Raw genomic sequence first — 25,400 nt, forward strand, 5'->3', positions numbered from 1 at the left:
GGATGCGAGAACATATGGCTGGAGCCAGGAATGAGACACACGGGGCCAGGATGTGGAATATTATTACCATAGGGGCTAATTAAGGGATATTATTACTGCAGTGATGTATTTATTTTATTTTTTGAGTATACTGTTTTAAATGGGGGGGCGGTCCTGTTACTGTGCAGAGTGACACTATATCGCCTTTTTTTCTTCATGTGGTGTAATGTAGAAGTTGTGAAAAATTAAGTAATGTGTTCTGCAAGCGGAGCTCGAGATAACTGTTATTTCCTGCAGAAACGAGTCCTGGCTGGAAGAAATGATGGCGGTCTGTGCTGGATGAAAGATGAAGGACTTCACCTAGAGACGTCACTGGTGAGACACTGACACTATACACTGTATACTATATAGAGGTCCTGTGTATAATACCACCAGTGATCTCTGTATTACCTCTACACAGACACTGCATACTAAGTACAGATCTCCTGTGAATACTGGCACTTATGGTGATAGTATTGTGTTGTTTTTTACTGATCAGTATTGTAGTATTCAGTCACTATGTGGTGGTAATATGTGGTCTGGAAATGGTGTTGTGGCATTTGTCCCTTGTATGTGATATTTGGTCACCAAGTGGTGGTAATATGTGGTCTTGACATGGTGTGGTGGTATTTGTTCCTTGTATGTGATATTATTCGATCACTGTGGTTGTAATTTGTGGCCTGGTCATGGTGCGGTGGTATTTGTTCCCTGTATGTGATATTATTGGTAAAAATATACCTAAATTGTATTGCAGATTATAACAAATATTTAATAGGTTACAGTAGAGTAGGGCCCGGCCATTTTTCTGGAATAATCTGGTTCGGGTATGTCATGACCCCCGTCACATGACGGGGGGGGGGGGCACAGTGTCTGAACAGCCCGGGGCCCTGGCTGCCCTTAATCCACCCCTGACTACACGCTATACAGGAACACATACTAACAATACATATTACACTTTATATCTCAATGCATTGCATAATATTCACAAAAGACCCAGGACACAATTCCTACCATAAAGCTTTTGTTTTGTTCAACCGGAAAATGTGTTCAGCCTCCCCATGCCCGGTTTGCTCTCAGTATGTAATTACCGTATCTGATTGTGCATTGTCCATATTGCTTATCCTCTGCCTATTCATTTGTTTGTTTGTTTTTTAGCCTGTGATCTTCCTGTTGCAAAAATCTTTCACTTTTTAAAAAATTAACCCCTTCAAGACGCAGCCCTTTTTCGTTTTTCACTCCCCTCCTTCCCAGAGTCATAACTTTTTTATTTTTCTGTCAATATGGCCATGTGAGGGCTTATTTTTTGTGGGAAGAGTTGTACTTTTGAACAACATCATTGGTTTTACCATGTCTTGTACTAAAAAACGGGAAAAAAATTCCAAGTGTGGTGAAATTGCAAAAAAGTGCAATCCCACACTTGTTTTTTGTTTGGCTTTTTTGCTAGGTTCACTAAATGCTAAAACTGACCTGCCATTATGATTCTCCAGGTCATTTCGAGTTCATAGACGCCAAACATGTCTAGGTTATTTTTTAGCTAAGTGGTGAAAAAAAATTCCAAACTTTGCTTAAAAAAAAAAAAATTGCACCATTCTCCGATACTCGTAGCGTTTCCATTTTTCGGGATCTCGGGTCAGGTGAGGGCTTATTTTTTTTTTGCGTGCCGAGCTGACATTTTTAATGATGCCACTTTTGTGCAGATACGTTCTTTTGATCTCCTGTTATTGCATTTTAATGCAATGTCGCAGCGACCAAAAAAACGTATTTCTGGCGATTTTTGAATTTTTTTCTCACTACACCGTTTAATGATCAGGTTAATCCTTTTTTTAATTGGTAGATCAGGCGATTCTGAACACAGTGATACCAAATATGTGTATGTTTGATTTTTTTTTTATTTTGAATGGGGCGAAAGGGGGTGATTTAAACTTTTATATATTTTTTTTTTTTACTTTTTTCTTTTTTTAAAAAAACTTTTTTTCTTTTTTTTACTTTTGCCATGCTTCAATAGCTTCCATGGGAGGCTAGAAGCTGGCATAGCCTGATCGGATCTGCTATATAGCAGCGATCAACAGATCGCTGCTATGTAGCTGAATTACAGGCTTGCTATGAGCGCCAACCACAGGGTGGCGCTCACAGCAAGCCAGCATCAACAACCCTGGACGTCTCAAGGAGACCTAAGGTTGTCATGCCGACGCTTCGCTGACCCCCGATCTTGTGACGGGTTCGGCGATGCGAGCATTTCTGGCCGCGCGACCGGAAGCGGTACTTAAATGCCGCTGTCAGCGCTTGACAGCGCCTATTAACTAGTTAAATGGATTGCGATTCCACCTGCCGCTATTGCGCGCATATGTCAGCTGTACAAAACAGTTGACATGTCGCGACTTTAATGTGAGCACAGCGCCGAAGCCCACATCAAAGGGGGAGATGCAACATGCGCATTACTAGTACGGCGCATGTCGTGAAGGGGTTAAATAACCACAATGATTACTTATGTTATTTTATAGGAGATTCATCTGTTGTTTAGTTTAAAGGGAACCTGTCACCCCCAAAATGGAAGATAAGCTAAGCCCACCAGCATCAGGGGCTTATCTACAGCATTCTGTAATGCTGTAGATAAGCCCCGATGTAATCTGAAAGGTAAGAAAAAGAGGTTAGATTATACTCACCCTGGGGCGGTCCCGGTACAATGGGTGTCGCGGTCCGGGGCCTCCCATCTTCTTACGATGACGTCCTCTTCCATTTTGGGGATGACAGGTTCCCTTTAATTGTGACTGCACTACCTCATATCTTGGAATTTTACCAGTAGGACTCTATATAGGACTTTTGTACCAAACTCCGTATTCAACCATATTGTCTCATCAAACTCATGACCTATATTTACCTTCATTTGCGGTCAGGCGCCCTCTGCTGGTGGGTCATTCCAAGTCAAGTGAACCAATGATTTTTACCACTATATTTTTAATTCTTTTGAGATTTTGTAATTTGGTAACAGTGTGTCAGAGAATGCAAAATGTGAAGAAGAAAAATTTATAGATATTTTTTTTTTATTGATTTTCAAAGTTCGGAAAAAGTGCGAATTTCGGTGTTGCCTGCCTTTACATTTCTCCCCATAACTCAGGCTAGAAAAGAGATAGAGAAAAACAAAATAAACACCATTCTACTCAGAACGGTACAGGCTTTCACCAGATATGTCACAAGAGTATCTTTAATAATATTTTACCTATGTGAATGCAAGCGCAAAACTTTAAAACGCATTTCCGAAAAAAAACGTTTAATTTAAAGATTTCAAAAACTGCACGTGCCTGCTATGCTCCTAGCCACATCTGTACCAAAATACAAGATGGGATCATATTTTAACCCCTATCTGACCTCGGACGGGATAGTACGTCCGAGGTCAGATCCCCTGCTTTGATGCAGGGCTCCGCGGTGAGCCCGCATGAAAGCCGGGACATGTCAGCTGTTTTGAACAGCTGACTTGTGCCCGCAATAGGTGCGGGCAGAATCGCGATCTGCCCGCACCTATTAACTAGTTAAATGCCGCTGTCAATCGCAGACAGCGGCATTTAACTACCACATCCGGCCGGGCGGCCGGAAATGACGTCATCGCCTTGAGACCTCTATGGTTACTGATGACCGGTGGCTGTGAGCGCCACCCTTTGGTCGGCGCTCACAGCACACCTCCATTTCTGCTACATAGCAGCGATCAGCAGATCGCTGCTATGTAGCAGTGCCGATCGCGTTGTGCCTGCTTCTAGCCTCCCATGGAAGCTATTAAAGCATGGCAAAAGTGAAAAAAAAAAAGTTAAAAAAAATGTGAAAAAAATAAAAAAATATAAGTTTAAATCACCCCCCTTTCGCCCCAATCAAAATAAATCAATAAAAAAAAATCAAATCTACACATATTTGGTATCGCCGCGCTCAGAATCGCCCGATCTATCAATTAAAAAAAAAGCATTAACCTGATGGCTAAACGGCATAGCGAGAAAAAAATTCGAAACGCCAGAATTACGTTTTTTAGGTCGCCGCGACATTGCATTAAAATGCAATAACGGGTGATCAAAAGAACGTATCTGCACCAAAATGCTATCATTAAAAACGTCATCTCGGCACGCAAAAAATAAGCCCTCAACCGACCCCAGATCACGAAAAATGGAGACGCTACGAGTATCGGAAAATGGCGCAAATTTTTTTTTTTTTTTTTTTAGCAACGTTTGGAATTTTTTTTCACCACTTAGATAAAAAATAACCTAGTCATGTTAGGTGTCTATGAACTCGTACTGACCTGGAGAATCATAATGTCAGGTCAGTTTTAGCATTTAGTGAACCTAGCAAAAAAGCCAAACAAAAAACAAGTGTGGGATTGCACTTTTTTTGCAATTTCACCGCACTTGGAATTTTTTTCCCGTTTTCTAGTACACGACATGCTAAAACCAATGATGTCGTTCAAAAGTACAACTCGTCCCGCAAAAAATAAGCCCTCACATGGCCAAATTCACGGAAAAATAAAAAAGTTATGGCTCTGGGAAGGAGGGGAGTGAAAAACGAACACGGAAAAATGAAAAATCCCAAGGTCATGAAGGGATTAAAAAATAAAAATGTGTCTGTTTGAAAATCTTAAATTAAGATCTGTCCAGCCTGTGGTCTAAAAGTGTGGGGTCTATATTGTAAGGATTTCACTCACTCAGCTGCGACGGCTGACACTCAGGAGACGTGTTCCTTTAAAGTTCACTGGGTTTATTGCTTCATAAACCATGTGGCAAATAACAGAAAGCAAAATGGGCCTTTGGTTCAGGCAAAGAAAAGCAAGTGTCCAGTTCATCCGGCTCAGTCCTGAAGCCGTAACACACTCAGGAGGGTTTCACCTCCACACATATCTGCTGTGTAAAGGATTAGCCAGTCTTATAAAGAGCTAACCCCACCCAGTAACCCATCACATGATTAGCCATGTGGTCTGACATTACCACAGGTCCTGAAACACATATACAAGATTATGTGCAAGAAAGGAATACTCCGGGCTACATTACAGCAATCAGGCACTTATGTGGCACATACCTCCCATCGACCACAAACCCTTTAGCCATGCTACATACCTCCCCCCTCTGCCTAAAGCCGTGGGGCTTGGCACTTTCCCCCACTAAACAAGGGATTCTCGATAGGGCATCCGCATTACCGTGCAGCTTTCCGGCCCTATGTTCCACGTGGAAACTGAAGTCCTGCAGGGCTAAGAACCAACGGGTGACTCTAGCATTTCTTCCTTTCGTTTCTCTCATCCACCTAAGCGGGGCATGGTCAGATACCAGTCTAAATTTACGTCCCAGCAGATAGTACCGCAATGTGTCCACTGCCCATTTTATGGCCAAGCACTCCTTCTCAACGACTGAGTAGTTCTTTTCAGATGAGGACAGCTTCCTACTCAGATAGAGAACAGGATGCTCCTCCCCATGTAGTTCTTGGGAAAGGACTGCTCCCACCCCAACATCTGAGGCATCTGTCTGAAGAATAAACTCTTTCTTGAAGTTTGGGGCCATCAGAACGGGTTGCTTACACAAAGCGTTTTTCATTTCTTGGAAGGCCGACTCTGTTTCTTCGGACCACTTAACCATTACTGATTTTGTCCCTTTTAGCAGGTCAGTCAGAGGCGCAGCCATCGTGGCGAAGTTTGGAATGAACCTCCTGTAATATCCCACGATTCCCAGGAAGGCTTTAACTTGTTTCTTGGAAACTGGTTTTGGCCATGTTTGGATTGCCTCCACTTTATTGATTTGGGGTTTTATTTCTCCATGACCCACTATGTATCCAAGGTACTTAGCTTCTTCTTTACCCAAGGCGCACTTCTTCGGGTTTATAGTAAATCCGGCCTCTCTTATAGCATCCAACACCGCTTGGACTTTCTCCAGATGACTCTCCCAGTCCGGGCTAAAGATGACGATATCATCTAGGTACGCAGCAGCGTAGGCCTTATGGGGTGCAAGGACTCTATCCATAGCCCTCTGGAAGGTCGCCGGAGCTCCCTGTAGGCCAAACGGCATCCGGGCATATTGGAAGCATCCATCAGGTGTCGAAAAGGCCGTCTTCTCCTTGGCTTCCTGTGCCATGGGGATCTGCCAATACCCCTTTGTCAAATCCAAGGTGGATATATATCTGGCATGCCCAAGCCTTTCGATGAGCTCATCAATACGGGGCATGGGATAAGCGTCGAACTTGGAGACTTCATTCAACTTCCGATAGTCGTTGCAAAACCTCCACTCTCCATCAGGTTTTGGGACCAGGACAATTGGGCTCGACCAACCGCTCTTGGATTCCTCAATGACCCCAAGCCTCAACATACGCTCCACTTCCTTGGAGATAACTTCTCGACGAGCCTCAGGAATACGATAAGGTTTCACATTCACCCGCACATGTGGCTCTGTTAGGACCTCGTGCTCTATGACCTTCGTGTATCCTGGCAATTCTGAAAACAGGTCCCTGTTTTTCTGGAGTAACTCCCGGCACTGCTGTTTCTGGGTCTTTGATAGCGTCTCTGCTATAGTAACCGCTCCAACCTCACCTTCTGGGTTGCTTAACAATGATGGAGTTGCTGTCGGCTCTCTATCTTGCCATGGCTTGATGAGGTTGACATGGTAAACTTGGAATGGTTTCCGTCTTCCTGGTTGGTGAATTTTATAATTTACCTCACCAAGTTTCTCGACAACCTCATATGGCCCTTGCCATTTGGCCAAGAACTTGCTTTCCACCGTTGGAACTAACACGAGAACTCGGTCTCCCGGATTGAACTGCCTCACTCTTGCAGACCGGTTGTAGACCCTGGCTTGAGCTTCTTGTGCTTGGAGAAGGTGTTCTTTCACAATAGGCATCACCTTTGCAATCCTCTGCTGCATCAGGGCCACATGCTCAATGACGCTTCTGTGGGGTGTGACTTCGGCCTCCCAGGTTTCCTTGGCTATATCCAGGAGTCCTCGTGGATGTCGGCCATATAGAAGCTCAAACGGTGAGAACCCTGTGGAGGCCTGTGGAACTTCACGAATGGAAAACATCAGATAGGGTAAGAGACAATCCCAGTCTCTACCGTCTTTCTCTATAGCTTTTCTCAGCATGCTCTTTAGGGTCTTGTTAAACCTCTCAACAAGGCCATCTGACTGGGGATGGTACACCGAGGTCCTCAACTGGGAGATCTTCAGGGCTTTGCATAACTCCCTCATCACCTTGCTCATGAAAGGTGTACCCTGGTCAGTCAGGATCTCCTTTGGCAGACCTGTCCGGGAAAAGACATGGACCAACTCGCGGGCTATGCTTTTTGAGGAAGAATTTCTCAAGGGAATTGCCTCAGGATAGCGTGTGGCATAGTCCAGGATGACTAATATATACTGATGGCCCCGAGCTGATTTAACTAAGGGACCGACCAAGTCCATGGCAATTCTCTCGAACGGTACCTCAATAATGGGCAGTGGCACAAGGGGGTTCCGGAAATGAGGAGTAGGAGCAGTTAGCTGACATGTAGGGCAGGATCTGCAATAGTTCACTATTTCCCGGTGACACCCAGGCCAATAGAACCTCTGCACAACCCGTTCCTGCGTTTTTTCCACCCCCAGGTGTCCACCCAAGATGTGTGAATGGGCCATGTCCAACACTTTCCGTCTATACGGACCCGGCACTATCAACTGCTCTACCAACTCCTCCCGTATTTTCGTGACACGGTACAACAACTCCCCCCTCAACAGAAAATGGGGAAATCTTGTGTCTGCCCCCGGCTCCTGTACCACCCCGTCAATAACTGTGACATTATTAAAGGCTTCCCTCAGAGTGGGGTCCCTATGTTGGGCAGTCCCAAAATTTTCACCGGTAACTTCTAACTCCAGAATGTCAGATGTAGGGGATACTTCCTCCTCATCCCCAACCAGAACACAAAAAGGAAAACTGTCTGCCTCTGGGTGTGGCGATACCCTTCCAGGGTTCACTGGTTCCCTGCCAGGGAGCTCAGAACCATTTCCCCACAAATCCCAAAACAAACAGAAATCCCGGCCAATAATTATAGGGTGCAACAAGTCCTGAACCACGCCGACTATGTGGGACTCAGTGCCACATGCCGTTTCAATGTCCACCCTGGCCATAGGGTAGTCCTTTGCATCACCATGTATGCACCGCACTCCGACCTTCTTTCCTGGGAGCAGGTGGAGAGGAAAAGTGGCCCTCACCAGGGTCACTAGGCTCCCCGAGTCTAACAGTGCCGTTACTGCTCGACCGTTCACCTTTACGGGACACGCTTGAGGTCCCTCGTTGGATGGAGAGTTCACACTACAGGCTGGATACGCATAGTATGAACAACGGCGTCCCATGCTGCAGTCCATCTGCTCAGTGGTTTGGGAACAACGGGCAGCTATATGTCCTGGCTTGTGGCACCTCCAACAAATAATATCACCCGTGGGGACCTTGGGCACCACCTCCCCCGCCCTTTGTGACCTTGGACGCACCACCCCTTTTTGGGACTCAGCTGCCTTCTGGGACCCCCAGTACGGCATGGGCTGCCTCCCGAAGGAGCCTTCCAACCCTTGGTATCTCTCAACCAGTCCGATCAGCTCGTCGGCATTCTGGGGATCACCCTGGGCAACCCAAGACTGTATAGGCCTCGGGAGGGAATGGACAAACCGATCCATCATCACCCGTTCTACCATCTGTGCAGGCGCAGAGGATTCTGGCTGCAGCCATTTCTGGACCAGGTGCAACAGATCAAACATTTGGGAACGAGGTGGTTTGTCCCGGTGATAGCCCCAGGAGTGAACTCGCTGTGCCCTGACAGTCAGTGTCACCCCCAAACGTGCGAGAATCTCGGCTTTCAATTTGTGATACTCTTTGGCATCCTGCAAGGTCAAATCATAGTACGCCTTCTGGGGTTCTCCCGTCAGGTATGGCGCAAGTACCTCTGCCCACTGCTCTGGCGGAAGTTTTTCCCTCTCAGCGACCCTCTCAAACACCGTCAGGAAGGCCTCAACATCATCCCCGGGAGTCATTTTCTGCAATGCGCGTCTTACCGTCTTCCGGACGTGGGTGTCATCAGCCAAACCTGGGGTTGGGGTGCTCGCCTTGCCCTGGATGGCGGTTGCCAGAAGCTGCATCTGCTGCTGATGCTCCTGCTGGCTCTGCTGCATCTGCTGCCGTTGCTCCTGCTGACTCTGCCGTTGCTCCTGCTGACTCTGCCGTTGCTCCTGCTGGCTCTGTTGTATCTGCTGCATCAACAGCCTGTTGGTCTCTTGCTGCCTTTTCTCCTGCTGTGACTGCATCTGGACCAAGTGTTTCAGCAGGTCCTCCATTTTCTCCGGCAATGCTTGCTGGCTTGCAACAGCCTTGACCCAGGACATTCAAAAATAAACTCACGTCTCCGCTGGGAACGCTGCCCGCATTCTCCACCAATTGTAAGGATTTCACTCACTCAGCTGCGACGGCTGACACTCAGGAGACGTGTTCCTTTAAAGTTCACTGGGTTTATTGCTTCATAAACCATGTGGCAAATAACAGAAAGCAAAATGGGCCTTTGGTTCAGGCAAAGAAAAGCAAGTGTCCAGTTCATCCGGCTCAGTCCTGAAGCCGTAACACACTCAGGAGGGTTTCACCTCCACACATATCTGCTGTGTAAAGGATTAGCCAGTCTTATAAAGAGCTAACCCCACCCAGTAACCCATCACATGATTAGCCATGTGGTCTGACATTACCACAGGTCCTGAAACACATATACAAGATTATGTGCAAGAAAGGAATACTCCGGGCTACATTACAGCAATCAGGCACTTATGTGGCACATACCTCCCATCGACCACAAACCCTTTAGCCATGCTACAATATTTACCAAATAATCCATGATTTTTAGATGTTACGGTATTATTTTATTATGTTACCACTTAGAAGCAGGAGAGGACAGAGGAGAAGCTTTGTTAGGGCTGAGAATGACCAGGGGTAGACAGTGAATGCAGAGCAGATGACAGGCCGGCAGCTCCCGCTCCCGCCATATTCACACCAAATATTAATACCCAGGAAACTCCTCAAATGGAGGGAGAAAAATATTCTTAACATCCAGTTCATGTATTGTACAAACCAGGACTACGAAGAGGAGGAGGAGAGTTTGTTATAACATCAGTTACAGGAAGCAGAACCCATCACAGGGACTCTGCAATACCACACTGTCATCCCATGTAGTGGAAATAAAGACAGTGACGACAATGACGTGGTAGAAGGCGGCACAAGATCGCCTATGGATGACAGAACTGGTGATGTGACCTGTGAATATGATCGGCGCTGGTGGCGGCTACTGGACTCTCCAAAGATTGTGAAAATGAAGACGTAGAAGTGACTTTTCTGCAGCTTCCGGTCCAGCGCCGTCCTTTGTGTATCCAAGAAAATCAGACATTGTAAAAGTGAACAAAAATCAGATATAACTCAGGTGGAGCCGAGCACCATGACCGGCCGTACATACTCTGACATAGAAGGAAACTGCCATTACTAGTGAGCCCTTATGGACAAGATGACATTTCACCCACTAGAAGGGGCACATTGATGATAACAGGCCAGTGTAAAAACCTATTAATTGTTTGATTAGTTAATATTTTATAGAATGAGGATTTAACTACTGTACTATTTTTCTTAAACACTTCAGAAATGACATGTTCAGTGATATAGTAGAAAAAAATTGTTCCATGTATAAATAGGTGGTAGAAATATTGGTTCTTTTAATCTTGTTTTTAACATATACCGTATATACTCGAGTATAAGCCGACCCGAGTATAAGCCGACCCCCTAATTTTGCCACAAAAAACTGGGAAAACTTATTGACTCGAGTATAAGCCTAGGGTGGAAAATGCAGCAGCTACCGGTGAATTTCAAAAATAAAAATAGATGCTCCATACCGTTCATTATGGCCCCATAGCTGTGCCATATAGTGCTCTGCACCGTTCATTATTGCCCCATAGATGTACCATAGAAAGGTGTGCCATATAGTGCTCTGCACCGTTCATTGTTGCCCCATAGCTGTGCCATATAGTGCTCTGCACCGTTCATTATTGCCCCATAGATGTACCATAGAAAGGTGTGCCATATACTGCTCTGCACCGTTCATTATTGCCCCATAGCTGTGCCATATAGTGCTCTGCACCATTCATTATTGCCCCATAGCTGTGCCATATAGTGCTCTGCACCGTTCAGTCTTGCCCCATAGCTGTGCCATATAGTGCTCTGCACCGTTCATTATTGTCCCATAGCTGTGCCATATAGTACTCTGCACCGTTCATTGTTGCCCCATAGCTCTGCCATATAGTGCTCTGCACCGTTCATTGTTGTCCCATAGCTCTGCCATATAGTGCTCTGCACCGTTCATTGTTGCCCCATAGCTCTGCCATATAGTGCGCTGCACCGTTCATTATTGTCCCATAGCTGTGGCATATAGTGCTCTGCACCGTTCATTGTTGCCCCATAGCTCTGCCATATAGTGCTCTGCACCGTTCATTGTTGCCCCATAGCTGTGCCATATAGTGCTCTGCACCGTTCATTGTTGCCCCATAGCTCTGCCATATAGTGTTCTGCACCGTTCATTGTTGCCCCATAGCTGTGCCATATAGTGCTCTGCACCGTTCATTGTTGCCCCATAGCTGTGCCATATAGTGCTCTGCACCGTTCATTGTTGCCCCATAGCTGTGCCATGTAGTGCTCTGCACCGTTCATTATTGCCCCATATATGCTCCTTATAAAGCTCTGCCATTACTGCTGCTGCTGCTGCAATAATAATAAAAAAAAAAAAAAAAAAAAAGCCATACTCACCTCTCTTGATTGCAGCTCCCGGCGTCTCGTTCCTGCGTCTCGTCCCGGCGTCTCTCTGCACTGACTGTTCAGGCATACGGCGCCGCTCACACTATATACGTCATCGCGCCCTCTGACCTGAACAGTCAGAGCGCAGAGACGCCGGGAAGATGGAGCGACGCCCGGCGTGTGGAACGCGGACAGGTGAATATAAAATACTCACCTAGTCCCAACGCTCCTGACGCTGCCCCTGCCTGTCACACTGTCTCCGGGTGCCGCAGCTCTTCCTGTCAGCGATCACTGGCACCGCTCAGAGAAATGACTTATGTGGCTCCACCCCTATGGGAGTGGAGTCCATATTCAGTTCTCTAATGAGCGGTCCCACGTGACCGCTGACAGGAAGAGCTGCGGCACCCGGAGACAGTGTGACAGGCAGGGGCAGCGTCAGGAGCGCCGGGACTAGGTAAGTATGCCTCAGCGCCCTCTCCCCCTCACCCGCCGACCCTGCCACCCACCGTGACTCGAGTATAAGCCAAGAGGGGCACTTTCAGCCCAAAAATTTGGGCTGAAAATCTCGGCTTATACTCGAGTATATACGGTAATTAGGATGAGACTGTATTTAGAAAATCACACTTGTGGATGTGATCACCTTTTATCTTTTGGCTTGTTCAAAGAATTCAGGTTTAAAATGCTGAGCAAGTTGTGTTATGATGATTAAGATGTATTTATTCTGGCACTTCGGGATTTGTTTTTTGTGTTTCTTTATTGTTGCATATAAATGTTGAATGCTATAAGTTGTAATTTGAAAAGAAAAAAGGAAGAAACTCACACAAACATAAAATCAGATGATTCAAGGCTTAAAAAAAAATACAAATTTGATAGATCCCAAGTTGAGTCCCTGTACAAATATAAACAAGGACACGAGTAACACACATGCATGTTTTCAATTTTAAAATATACGTTTTTTTCAGAATTGCGCATAAAACTTTTTAATTTGATTTCTCCAAAACAAAATATAAAGAAACATAGTCTTGTGACATATCAAATGAAAGCTGGTACCGTTCTGAGAAAAATGATGCCTCTCCCACCTCTATATCTTAATTCTAGCCCAAGATATGATAAAAAATGTAAAGCCATACCAGGCCAAAATCCGCTCTTTTTCAAAACTTTAAAAATTTCTAAAAAATTAACTGATGAAGAAAAAAATTCAAAACTTTTAATTTGTAATTAACTAAAGTTGTACTTCATAAAAACAAAAAATAAAAAAAATCTAAAGACGTATGGTAAAAAAAATATTCATATTTGGATCACTTGATATGGAATGACCCTGGTTGTTCCCCGAGCGTGGGAACTTTACTAGAAAGCTCCCAGGCTCGAGTTGATATGAGGACAACCAGCAGAGGGCGCCTCACCGCAAACGAAGGTAAATATAGGTCATTGACCTACTTTACCTTCATTCCCCGGGGTTTTGCAGCCACGAGCACCGCTGCATTAGCAGAGCTCCTGGCTGTAAAATATTTTAACCCCTTCAGATGGATTTACATCGTGGGACGTTACAGATCTTCGGAAGGTATGTATATTGTTGGTTTATTATTTTTTCTTTGTTACAGAGCGAGGGTCTTCAGAAGGATTGAGCGTAGAATAAAATATTACAACAACCTTTGTTTTTATTTCATTAAAATGCTTTTAAAGAATGTGTTTGAACCCTTTACTAGTATTGGTGTCATATAGATAGGTGTCATAATTAACGCCTCTCCATTATTAATTTGGCTTAATGTCACCTTACAATAGCAAGGTGGCATTAACCCTTCATTATCCCATATCCCACCGCTACACGGGAATGGGAAGAGAGTGGCCGAGTGCCAGAATAGGCGCATCTTCCAGATGTGCCTTTTCTGGGGTGGCTGGGGGCAGATGTTTTTAGCCGGGGGGGGGGGGGGGGCGCAATAACCATGGACCCTCTCCAGGCTATTAATATCTGCCCTCAGTCACTGGCTTTACTACTCTGGCGGAGAAAATTGCGCGGGAGCCCATGCCAATTTTTCCGCCATTTAACCCTTTAATAGCTAGAACAGCCAAATTTTGCATATACACACTACTAACAGTAGTGTGGAATATGCAAAAAAATGGGGATATGAGATGGTTTACTGTATGTAAACCATGTCTCATATCATGTCTGGTTTAGGAAGGAGATAGCTTTAAAGCCGGTAATTCAATTGCCGGCTTTTGCTAGCTCGCGCTGTATGAAATATTAATATATATACATATGTGTCTACTGACATATATATAGACAGTATATATGTATTTTTTTTTTTTTTTAACACATGGATCCCTTGTATATCCTTGTATGTCGGTTTTGCAAGCCTGCGAGAAAAACACGCAGTACGGATGCCATACGGATTACATACGGAGGATGCCATGCGCAACATACGCTGACACACCCTGCCTACGGAGGAGCTACGGGCCACTATTCTTGGGACTTTTCTGCGTATTACGGCCGTAATATACAGACCGTATCGTCTTACGCCGAGTGTGACGCTGGCCTTACTGATAGGGAATTTAGATTGTGAGCCCCATCGAGGACAGCGATGATAATGTGTGCAAACTGTAAAGCGCTGCAGACTGTTAGCGCTATATAAAAATAAAGATTATTATTGTTATTCTTAATATCAGATCAGTCGTTATGGCAGGTATTGAACTTCTACCAATCAGCTCTTTACATCTGCCATTGAAACTGCAAACTGTGTGCTGAGCCAATACACAACAGCTTTGTATAATGTGCTAGTGCTGCAGCTCATTTCCCATTGAAACCAACCACTACACTGTTGACAACCTATAGGGGAAGCCGGATATCAGACCCCTCCAATCTGGTAATGATGACCTACAATGATCTGATATTGTTAAAGCGCCATGGAATAAATGGCGCTATTACAATAAATAATAATAATAATATTGTTGACATATTTCAATGGTAGTCCATCGCTGTCAAAGAGCCACACCATTGATTTTACCATATCGTGTATTGGAAATCTGGAAGAAAAAAAACTTGTAATGAAATTGCAACAAAAGAGCAATTCCACAGATTATATATATATATATATCATTAACATGTTCACGAAATCGTAAACCTGACCTGCCTTTGATTCTCAAGGCCATTGAGTTCACAGATACCAAACATGCATAATTTTTTTTTCTTAATATTTAAATCCAAAGTTTGCAAAAGAATAAATTTCCAAGGCCCATAGCGTCTCCACTTTTCGGGATCTCAGGCTGGGTGAGGGCTATTTTTTTTGTGCGCCGAGCTGACATTTTTATTGATACCATTTTGGTGTAGATACGCTGTTTTTATTGCAATTAAATTCCATAACAGGCAATGTTGTGGCAACCAAAAACAAACAAAGAAAGTTATTCTGCTGTGTTTGATTTTTCTTTTTTTTTCTCTTTGCGACGTTTACTAATGGGATTAATTCTTTTTATATTTTGGTAAATCAGGCGATTCGGAATGTGGTAATGCCAAACATGTGCCTTGCTATGTGTAGCTAAAATGATCTTCTCCTATGAGCAAGCACCATCCACAGGGAGGCGCTCATAGCAGATCAGCATTGCCAGCCACAGGGGTCTCCTGCAGACCCAGGTTGTCATGCCAATACATCGACAGCTCACGGGAATGTGACATTAGTGCCAATGGGCAGGATTAGTGACGCGCTTTCAGCGCAGAAATGTTAAATGCCGCTGTCAAAGATTGACAGTGACATTTAACATGTTGACACCTGCGGGTGGATTGAAATCAGCTGACATGTGCCAGAAAACATGCAGGATCGGCATCTGAGCCCGCATGGAGTCATGGGTCATGAATGGGATAACATTTGCATCGAACTTGCACCTATTACACCCAATACTTTGCAGTCCGTAAGGTCCACAGTAAATCCACACATTAATCAAATGTCTACAATCTACTGAGATTTTGCAGATAAAAACAAAATAATTTTATAAAGTCTGCAACTTGAGGTTTCATCAAAATAGTCATCAAAATAAAAATCAATTAATACTCTGCAAACCTAAAATCAGGCGAACTTTTTTTTTTCAATTGAACGTGACTTAAAGGCCTGTCACAAAAAAAAAAATTGTTAAATACCTCGTAAAAAAGAAAGTCCCCTGATTATGATGATCTTCCATCTTGCGCGATGTCACTTCATTGCATAGATACTCAAATTTTTTTTTTTTGAGCACAGTATGTGAAATCTCTGCTTGAACTTCAACTCGGCATTTGTTCATAGAGTTTTCTCAAGGGGTGTGTGCACTTTCCTCCCAGAAGTTGCCAGTTGCCGCATTCGGAAGATAGAGGATATAGAATGCATACCCCCCAGAGAACTTTGAAATAATACCCCTTTGGACTGCAAGCAAACATTTTGGCAGAATTGGGGAGCCTCAGGGATTTTCGCGAGAGAATATATTTCCTCTGAAAAACTGCTAGAATTTGCCATTCACTTCCATTATGCTCACTACTCGAGTCGAGCACATCCGAGCTTCCGACAAGCTGGATTCGAGTACCGAGCACTGGAGTATTTCAGTGGTCGATCAACACTAAATATATATATATATATAAATTTTCTTTTAATGTTTTAGGTGCAGATTCAGTCAAATGTTGCACCCTATATTTGAAGAAGCTTCAAATATCATTAACGAAGAATATCCTGACAGAAATAAAGTTGTGTTTGCTAGAGTGGACTGTGATCAACATTGTGAGTAGAAGTCTTCTCATTTTATTATATTTTCAAAGCAATAAAAGGAACTTTAAAAATTCCCCAAATAATTCATTTGTACACATCACAAAAAGGCAATGTTATCAACCAGCCAAAGTCACAAAGGAAAATGCAAAACTGGATGCAGCAGCGCCTCTTACTAAAGGAGGTAACAATGGTGCAAAATACTGCTGAAACCACCACTCTCAGCCTAGCAATCTATGGAGGGTAGTATTGGGCGCCAGTCACACACATCTAGCACAGTGCCTAGTTAACAGCTTATTACATGCTTTTACTATTCGATTAGGCAGGCTGCCCGGCACTCTGCCAGTGCGTCAGAGGTACAAGCCCCTAGTTTACAAGGTCCCCTTCAGGGCCTGGCTGCACCAGATGCAAAGATAAAATATGCAGAAAAATATTTAGAATCCTGTTTGTGCATTTTCCTTTGTGACGTTGACTGGTAAATACCATGTCCATATTTTTGGGTTCAATATTTCACTTGTAAAACATTGTTTCGCCGCCAACTGTTAAACGATTACAACCTTTTACTAATGTTATGTATTTTATCAATAGATTTAAAGAGGACGTTGCCAAGTGAACAGTTTTTACCCTTACTTTTATTTCTGCTGCTCCCCTGAGTAATCCATTTTGTATTTTTTTGTTTTTCTTAATTCACCCCCTTGGTAAGACCATAAAAGTTAGCTGAATAGGCCCACATATCTGGAACCGAAAAAAAGAATAAAATACTCTAAATCAGTGGGTGTAAAATATGAGCAAAAGCTGTCCACTTTTGACCTTGTAACAGGTTTTCTTTAAAGGGTAATACCATCTTGGCATTCACCTGCTCAAATAATTTGCTTGCAATCAGCTGTTCTAATAAAGAGTCATCCAAGGGGTAAGATTTCTCTATGCAGAGACTGACATGTCAAGAATGACATGTCAGGTTGAGAAGCCTTGGAATGCTCCTCTGAGAAATATGCAAATAGTCTCTTCAGTGAGGAAGAGGACTTGAACTCTAGTGCCACCTATTGGAAGAAGCAATCCTAAGGCTATGTGCCCATGTTCAGGGTTGTTTGCGTTTTTTTTCGGTGGTTCTCTGCTGCAAAAATGCTTACATTAAGCATCCCATCATTTTAATGCATTCTGCAATTATTGTGCCCATGCTGCATTTTCTTTCCGCAAAAAAACGCATCGCGGAAAAAAATGCAGCATGTTCATTAATTTTGCAGAAAATTTACAGATTTGCAGCTATATTATTGTATTGGGAACATCTGAAAAAAAAACATGAAAAATCCGCAAAAAAAGCGCTAAAAACGCAAGTGGATTTCCTGCGAAAGGAGTCCGGATTTTCTCAGGAAAATTCCGCAAACATTCCTGAACGTGGGCACATAGCCTAAAAGTACAATATCGACTCCAACGAGCCTTGCCTATTCTCTCTGCAGAGATGACAAACAAAGAAAGATGTACATGGTGTTTCCCCCCCCCCCCCCTTCCAACTTCATTCAAGCAGGGGCTACGTCCGTCACCTGCCTGTAGAAGGTTTTTTTTTTTCTTCAATATGTGCAAGTATTCATTATGTAAACTGATCAGTGACCTGTCAGCAGTCTGCATTATGAATACCCAACCAGAGCACCACATGCAGACCCCCTCACAGGCTGCCCTGAAGCACTATCATATCATTAACTCAAAACTGCAAATAAGGATTAAGCAACCACAAGACGGATTTCATCAACCAAGGTATCATGTTAATCAGTATAACTGCGCCGACCTGACACTGTAGGTTACTGTGCACAATCCTGCTGACAGGTTCCCTTTAACATGAAGAAATAAGGCTGAACATGCCACTGACTTAGATACTGACAGGATACAATATATTGACACTGTTAAATTAAAAAAACTTCTTAACATTGGACTTACTGATACATCCAGTGTTGTGGCACCTTGGTATGGCGTGAGCTAAAGACCTGAACCTGTATCAAATCCAGCTAGCTGTGTTACTCAGCCAGTGTCTGCCTCTAAGGCCAGGGTCACACTTATGAGTGCAATGTGTGGAAACTCGCATCAATACCTGGCACTTGGGACCGGAGCGTGCGGCTCCATGTATTTCTATGCAGCTGAACACTCCGTTCCCGAGAGCCGGCGGCACTGTCAGGTATTGAAGCGAGAGCCTCGTGCAAGTTTCTCACATTGCACTCGCAAGTGTGACTCCAGCCTAACAATGAGAGAAGCGGAGTTTGGATTTCTTGCGTTACGACTCCTTGCCATTCTATTGACTACACCATCTTTTCTCCTTGCAACACAATTGTAACGTGCTGGTGCGTTGCCATGTCAACCCCGGGCTTGCTGAATACCCCCATGCCTGTCATTTCAGTACTCCTGTGTAGCCCAGCAAGAGGCTTCATGAGGAAGGCTATGTGCAAACGTCAGGATTTCTTGCAGAAATTTCCTGAACAAAACCAGACTTTTTCTGCAAGAAATTGGCATGCGTTTTTTTCGCTGATTTTTTTGCGTTTTTTTTCCAGAGATTTCCCAAATGCAATAATATGATAAGAAATCCGCAAAAAATCTGCAAAATTAATGAACATGCTGCATTTTTACTGCAATGCGTTTTTTTCGCGGAAAAAGCGCAACATATGCACATAAATTGCGGAATGCATTATAAATGATGGGATGCATATGTATGCGTTTTTTAAGCGTTTTTATAGCGAAAAAAACATGAAAAATCCTGAACGTGTGCACACAGCCAAATCGTGACTTTTCTTGTACCTCAATGTTTCAATGCTGAATAATCCTTATTCCTGGTCATTTTTACCACACAAATGAACAACTCAAAAACAAAACCCAAAAAAGCATTGGTAGGATTGCATGTTTTTTTTTTTTTTCTTGGTGGGTTCATATTTATCACTGCACTCTAGATGTTTTTTTTTCCTCTCACTTTCAATGCATTGTAGTTCAAAACTACAACTCATACTGTCATCAATAAGCCCTCATATGTCTAGCTCAACAGAAGAATAAAAAGTTATGGCACCTGAAAAAAGAAAAGCACGAGCAGGAATTTGCCCGAGTTGATTGTACTTCTCAGTACAACTGTAGTCTTCAGAACAGCATACAGGTTGAGGTTTCATTCCTGCTTGCATATTTTGGCCATTTAGTTCACCGAATTCATAAGTTAACACGAACCTGTCAGCAGAATTTTTTTTACATATTTATTAATGACCTTGTTGGGGGCATACAGAGCAGAATTTCAATATTTGCAGATAACACTAAAATCTGCAGGGTAATTAACACAGAGGAGGACAATTTTATATGACAGGATGACTTATGTAAACTAGAAGCTTGGGCTGATAAATGGCAAATGAGCTTTAATGGGGATAAATGTAAGGTCATGCGCTTGGTCAGAAGTAATAAGATGTATAACTGTGCTTAATTGTAAAACACCGGGCAAAACCGTCAATGAAAAAGACCTGGGTGTAAGGGTGGATGACAAACTTACATTTAGTGGCCAGTGTCAGCCAGCTGCTGCAAAGGCAAATAAAATAATGGGATCCATTAAAAGAGGCATAGATGGTAATGAGGAGAACATAATTTTACCTCTATACAAGTCACTAGTGCGACCACACTTAGAATACTGTGTACAGTGCTGGTCTCCGGTGTATAAGAAAGACATAACTGAACTAGAGTGGGTGCAGAGAAGAGAGACCAAGGTTATTAGAGGACTGGGGGTCTGCAATACCAAGATGGGTTGTTACGCTTGGGGCAATTTAGTTTGGAAAAACGAAAGCTAAGGGGTGATCTTATTTTAACGTATAAATATGAGGGGACAGTACAAAGACCTTTCTGATGATCTTTTTAATCATAGACCTGAGACAGGGACAAGGGGCATCCTCTCCGTCTGGAGGAAAGAAGGTTTAAGCATCATAAGACGCAAATTCTTTAGTGTGAGAGCAGTGAGACTATGGAACTCTGTGCCTTATGATGTTGTAATGAGTGACTCATTACTAAAATTTAAGAGGGGATTGGATACCTTTCTTGAAAACTATAATGTTACTGGTTATATACACTAGTATCCTTGATAGAACGTTGATCCAGGGAACTGGTCTGATTGCCGTATGTGGAGTCTGGGGAAAAAATTCCTTCCTATGTGGAGCTTACTCTTTGCCACATGTTTGTTTGTTTTTTTGCCTTCCTCTGGATCAACATGTTAGGGCATGTTAGGTTAGGCTATGGGTTGAATTTACAATGATGTATTTACAATGATGGCCCAGCCATCTTCAGGGGGTGGGGGATAGATGGAGATAGTGAATGGGCTACACACACAAACATAAAATGACTTTGATTAGTGAACGTGGTAGGCCACTCTGAACAAATGTGTTTTGAGCGAACGTCTTGGGGTAGAGCATTCCAGAGGATTGGTGCAGCACGGGAGAAGTCTTGGAGTTGGGCAGCCAGTGTAACGACTGGCGAAGAGCGATGCGTCCGAGTATTGATTAGCTAGATGGACAACCCTGGCTGCTGCATTAAGGATAGACTGGAGAGGGGAAAGTCGAGTAAGGGGAAGGCCAATTAATACAGCATTGCAGTAGTCTAGCGGGAGTGGATGAAGGCGACAGTGAGGGTTTTTGTTGTTTCCGTGGTGAGAAAAGGGCGGATTCTAGAGATGTTCTTTAGGTGTAAACGGCACGAGCGGGCAAGAGAATGTATATGGGAGGTATAGGAGAGATCGGAGTCAAACATAACACCCAGACATTGCGCCTGCTGCAGCGGTGTTATTATGGTTCCACCCACGGAGAATGAAATGTCAGATTTAGGGAGGTTAGTAGATGGCAGGAGAAGAAGTTCAGTTTTGGAGAGGTTGAGTTTCAGATATAAAGTGGACATGATGTTGGAGACTGCAGACAGTGGCATTCTGTAGTACAGCGCGGGTAGGGTCAGGCTATGACATGTATCACGTGTGTCATCAGCATAAAGATGGTACTGAAAGCCAAATCTGCTCATGGTCTGCAATTGGGGCCGTGTAGAGGGAGAAGAGAAGGGGGCCGAGGACTGAGCCCTGAGGTACCCCGACAGTGAGAGGAAGAGATGAAGTGGAGCCAGAGAACAGAACACTGAAGGAGCGGTCAGAAAAATACAAGGAGAACCAGGAGAGAATGGTGTCCTTAATGCTTAGTGACTGGAGTCTAGAGAGTAGGAGAGGGTGGTCAACAGTGTCGAAAGCTGCAGAAAGGTTGAGAAGAATGAGCAGAGAGTGGTCACCATTACATTTTGCTGTCAGAAGGTTATTGGTCACCTTGAGGAGTACAGTTTATGTCTAATGTAGGGGGCGGAAACCGGACTGTGAAGGGTCTAGGAGGGAGGGAGTGCAGAGGTAACGGGTAAGGCGGGAGTATATCAGGCGCTCCAAGAGTTTAGAGGTGAAGGGGAGACCGGTCTGTAGTTATTTGTGCAGGATGGGTCGAGGGTGGGTTTCTTTAGTAATGGAGTAATGATAGTGTTTGAAGGAGGGGGGGAAATGCCAGAGGAGAGGGAGAGATTAAAGATTGTAGTTAGGTGAGTTGTGACGACTGGAGGAGATGTGAGCGAATGGGGCCGGTGGTGCATGTAGTTTGACAAGAAGAAAAGAGGAGCTTGAAGACGATTTCTTCTGTGATGGGATCGAATGTGGAGAGTGAGCCAGGGCTGTTTTACTCTGTTAGAAGGTTCTAAGGGTGAGGGGAGCTACTTGGTCAAGGGTGCTTCTAAGAGTGTCAATGAAGTGATGTACAGTCAGATCAGGACAAGAAAAAGAGGAGATTGGGGACAATGATGAGTGCAGGGAGTCTGAAAGTGTGTGAGGGTCAATAGCATGTAGATTTCTGAATGTTTGGTAAGTAGGATCGTGCTGGGGTGGGTGAGGAATTGAGTGTGAAGGAGAGAATGTTGTGGTCAGAGAGGGGAAGCCGTGAGTTATCTAGGTAGGAGATTGAACAGAGTTGGACAAAGACCAGGTCAAGGGTGTTACAGTCTGTGTGCTTCAGAGGTTGAGAGCTGTGAGAGGCCTAGAGAAGTAGTTAGTGATAGAAGCTGGGATGCAGATGTGGAAGTGAGGCGGTTAATGGGGATGTTGAAGTCTCCCAGGATAAGGGTTGGTAGTTCTGAGGACATGAAGTGTGGCATCCAGGCAGAGAAATGGTCCAGAAAATGGGTGGGTGAGCCTGGGGGCCGGTATATGACCGCTACTCTGAGGGAGAGGGGACGAAAGAGCCTGTTGGTGTGGACCTCAAAAGAAGAAAATGAGTGATGGAGCTGGGGGGATGACCTGGAACGTGCATTGTGGGGACAGGAGTATGCCGACTCCACCATGTCTGTTTGTGGGTCTTGGGGTATGTGAGAATTGTAAGCCACCATGGGAAATGGCAGCAGGAGAGACCGTGTCAGAATCCTGAATCCAGGTTTCCATGAGGGCCAACAAATTAAGAGAGTTTTTCGGAAAGCTATTGTGTAGGAAAAGAGCTTGTTACATACAGACCGTGGATTCCAAAGGGCACAATTAAAAGGAGATGAAGTGCAATTAATATTAGTAAGATTATTAAGGTTTCGATGTGAGGTAGGGTAGGGGTTGAGGTTGGTGGATGGTGGACCAGGGTTGGGGGAGATGTCCCCTGAAATCAGTAGAATTGGGAAGGTAAAGAGCAAGTAGTTTTTGGAATTGTATGAAGTTTTTTTGTGCAGTGTTTTTGGACAAGATGGGCTGAGGTTTTTCAGGAAGGTGAGAAGTGCATGGGAGCTGTACATAGGAGAGGTAAGGAGACAGGAGCTGATGTGTAGGAGTCGTGATGGAGGGGGGATTGGGCAGTGAATGTGGATTGCAAGGGAACATAGGAGGATAGGAATAAAGCACATGGATAGAAGGGAGAGCAGAGTGTGGGTTACCTGACTCCTGCCCTGACTAACTGCCATGGAATTACTGCTGTATCACGATGCTCATCTTCGTGATGCTTTTCTTCTGGGATGTTCGCGTGCACCCCCACATGCAGGGAGCAGAAATGTGTCTTGTGGTTCTTGAGAAATCGGCGTTAGAATTTTCATTTAATGATATGCTCGTGCTCCGGGGCAGGACTGTAGGCAGAGTCTTATCTTCCTGTTCTATACCAGACAACCAAAGGAGAGACCTGCCCACAGGCCGCCACAAATCACAAACGTATTCCTCATCTTAGAGACAGACTTTGTTCTTTGGGGCAGGACTGTAGGCAGAGTCTTATCTTCCCGCTCTATGCCAGAGAAACCAAGGAAGGAACTGCCCACATGCCTGCTTGATACAAATTACTGACCAAATATCCAGTTGCTAAAGTGGTTCATCACCCAATATGCAAAATGCAGAAACCAGAAATGGTGCCTACCTTAAATTGAGTACCGTACTTTAGTTGCATTAGACATGTTTAAACACTAAGGATTAATCTGTAAAATTAAGTCATTTACAATATAGTGGTCAAAGATATAATGCACTTATGTAATTTTATATATCCACCTTATACAGCGGACATAGCACAAAGATATCGGATAAGCAAGTATCCCACTCTAAAACTGTTTAGAAATGGAATGATGATGAAGAGAGAGTACAGAGGTCAGCGCTCAGTGACTGCAATTGCAGACTACATTAGACAACAGAAAAGTGATCCAATACGGGTAGTTGGAGATTTGGAGGAACTGAAAACAATTGATGTGAGTATTTTACTAAAACTTTTAATTTTCTGCTTTTCGCTTCCATAGTGCACATGATAATGACCTTGTTTTTGATTTGGGACCATTACTTCGGCAGCATTTGTCTTATATTTGAGTAAAAATTTTGTGATTGTCACCACTTAATTTTAAAATGGGACCACAAATTCAAGACACCCAAAACAAGTACATGCACAAGAAAGATAAAGACGAGGTGTGAAAATGTATAATATGTACTTAAGACAACATTTTGACACCCCATATAATTTTTTTTTCCCAGAATTGTTTTATTATTTTTCTTAACAATGTTCATGAAATGCTAAAACTGACCTGCCATTATGATTCTCCAGGTCATTACGAGTTCTTTTTTATTTAAGTGGTGAAAAAAAAATTCAAACTTTGGTTTAAAAAAAAAAGCCATTTTCAGATACATTTGGCATCTCAATTTTGGCAGAATCTGGGGTTGGGTGAGGGCTTATTTATTGTTTGCCAATCTGATGGTTTTAATGATACTATTTTGATACAGGTATGAGCTTTTGATCTCCCTTTATTGCATTTTAACCCCTTAATCCCTTATGTACTATCCCGTCGAGGTGACCTGGGACTTAATTCCCAGCGATGGGATAGTACTTCATAGGTGCTCACGGGGGGAGCACGGCCGATTGCCGCCAGGTGTCAGCTGATTATTACAGCTGACATCTGGCACTATGTGCCAGGAGCGGTCACGGGCCGCTACTGGCACATTATCCCCCGGAACACTGCGATCAAACACGATCGCAGCGTTCTGGCGGGATAGGGAAGCATCGCTCAGGGAGTTGGCTCCCTGCTTGCTTCCCTGAGACCCTCGGAACAACGCGATGTGATCTAAAAAAAACCAAAACAATAAAAGTACACATATTTAGTATCACCGTGTCCGTAACGACCTGACCTATAAAACTCTCACTAGTTAACCCCTTCAGTGAACATCTTTAAAAAAAAAAAAAGGGGGGGAGAAAGCTTTATCATACCGCCGAACAAAAAGTGCAGTAACACGTGATCAAAAAGACGGATATAAATAAACATGGTACCGCTGAAAACGTCATCTTGTACAGCAAAGAGACGAGCTGCCATACAGCATCATCAGCGAAAAAGTAAAAAAATTAAAGTCCTCAGAATAAAGCGATACAAAAA

The 25,400-nt window shown here is 43.9% G+C and overlaps 1 protein-coding gene across 2 annotated transcripts in view; it reads left to right on the forward strand.

Moving 5' to 3' along the window:
- The window catches only part of ERP44 (endoplasmic reticulum protein 44), a 380,772-nt gene that overhangs the window by 154,327 nt on the left and 201,045 nt on the right, over positions 1–25,400 (forward strand). For both annotated transcript variants that reach the window (XM_069730447.1, XM_069730448.1), the window contains 2 exons: positions 16,420–16,535; positions 24,049–24,233. In XM_069730447.1, the coding sequence (XP_069586548.1) occupies positions 16,420–16,535; positions 24,049–24,233 (301 nt within the window). The remainder of the gene's footprint in view (positions 1–16,419; positions 16,536–24,048; positions 24,234–25,400) is intronic.

The sequence above is a fragment of the Ranitomeya imitator genome, chromosome 6 (genome assembly GCF_032444005.1).
Source record: "Ranitomeya imitator isolate aRanImi1 chromosome 6, aRanImi1.pri, whole genome shotgun sequence".
Lineage (NCBI taxonomy): Eukaryota > Metazoa > Chordata > Amphibia > Anura > Dendrobatidae > Ranitomeya > Ranitomeya imitator.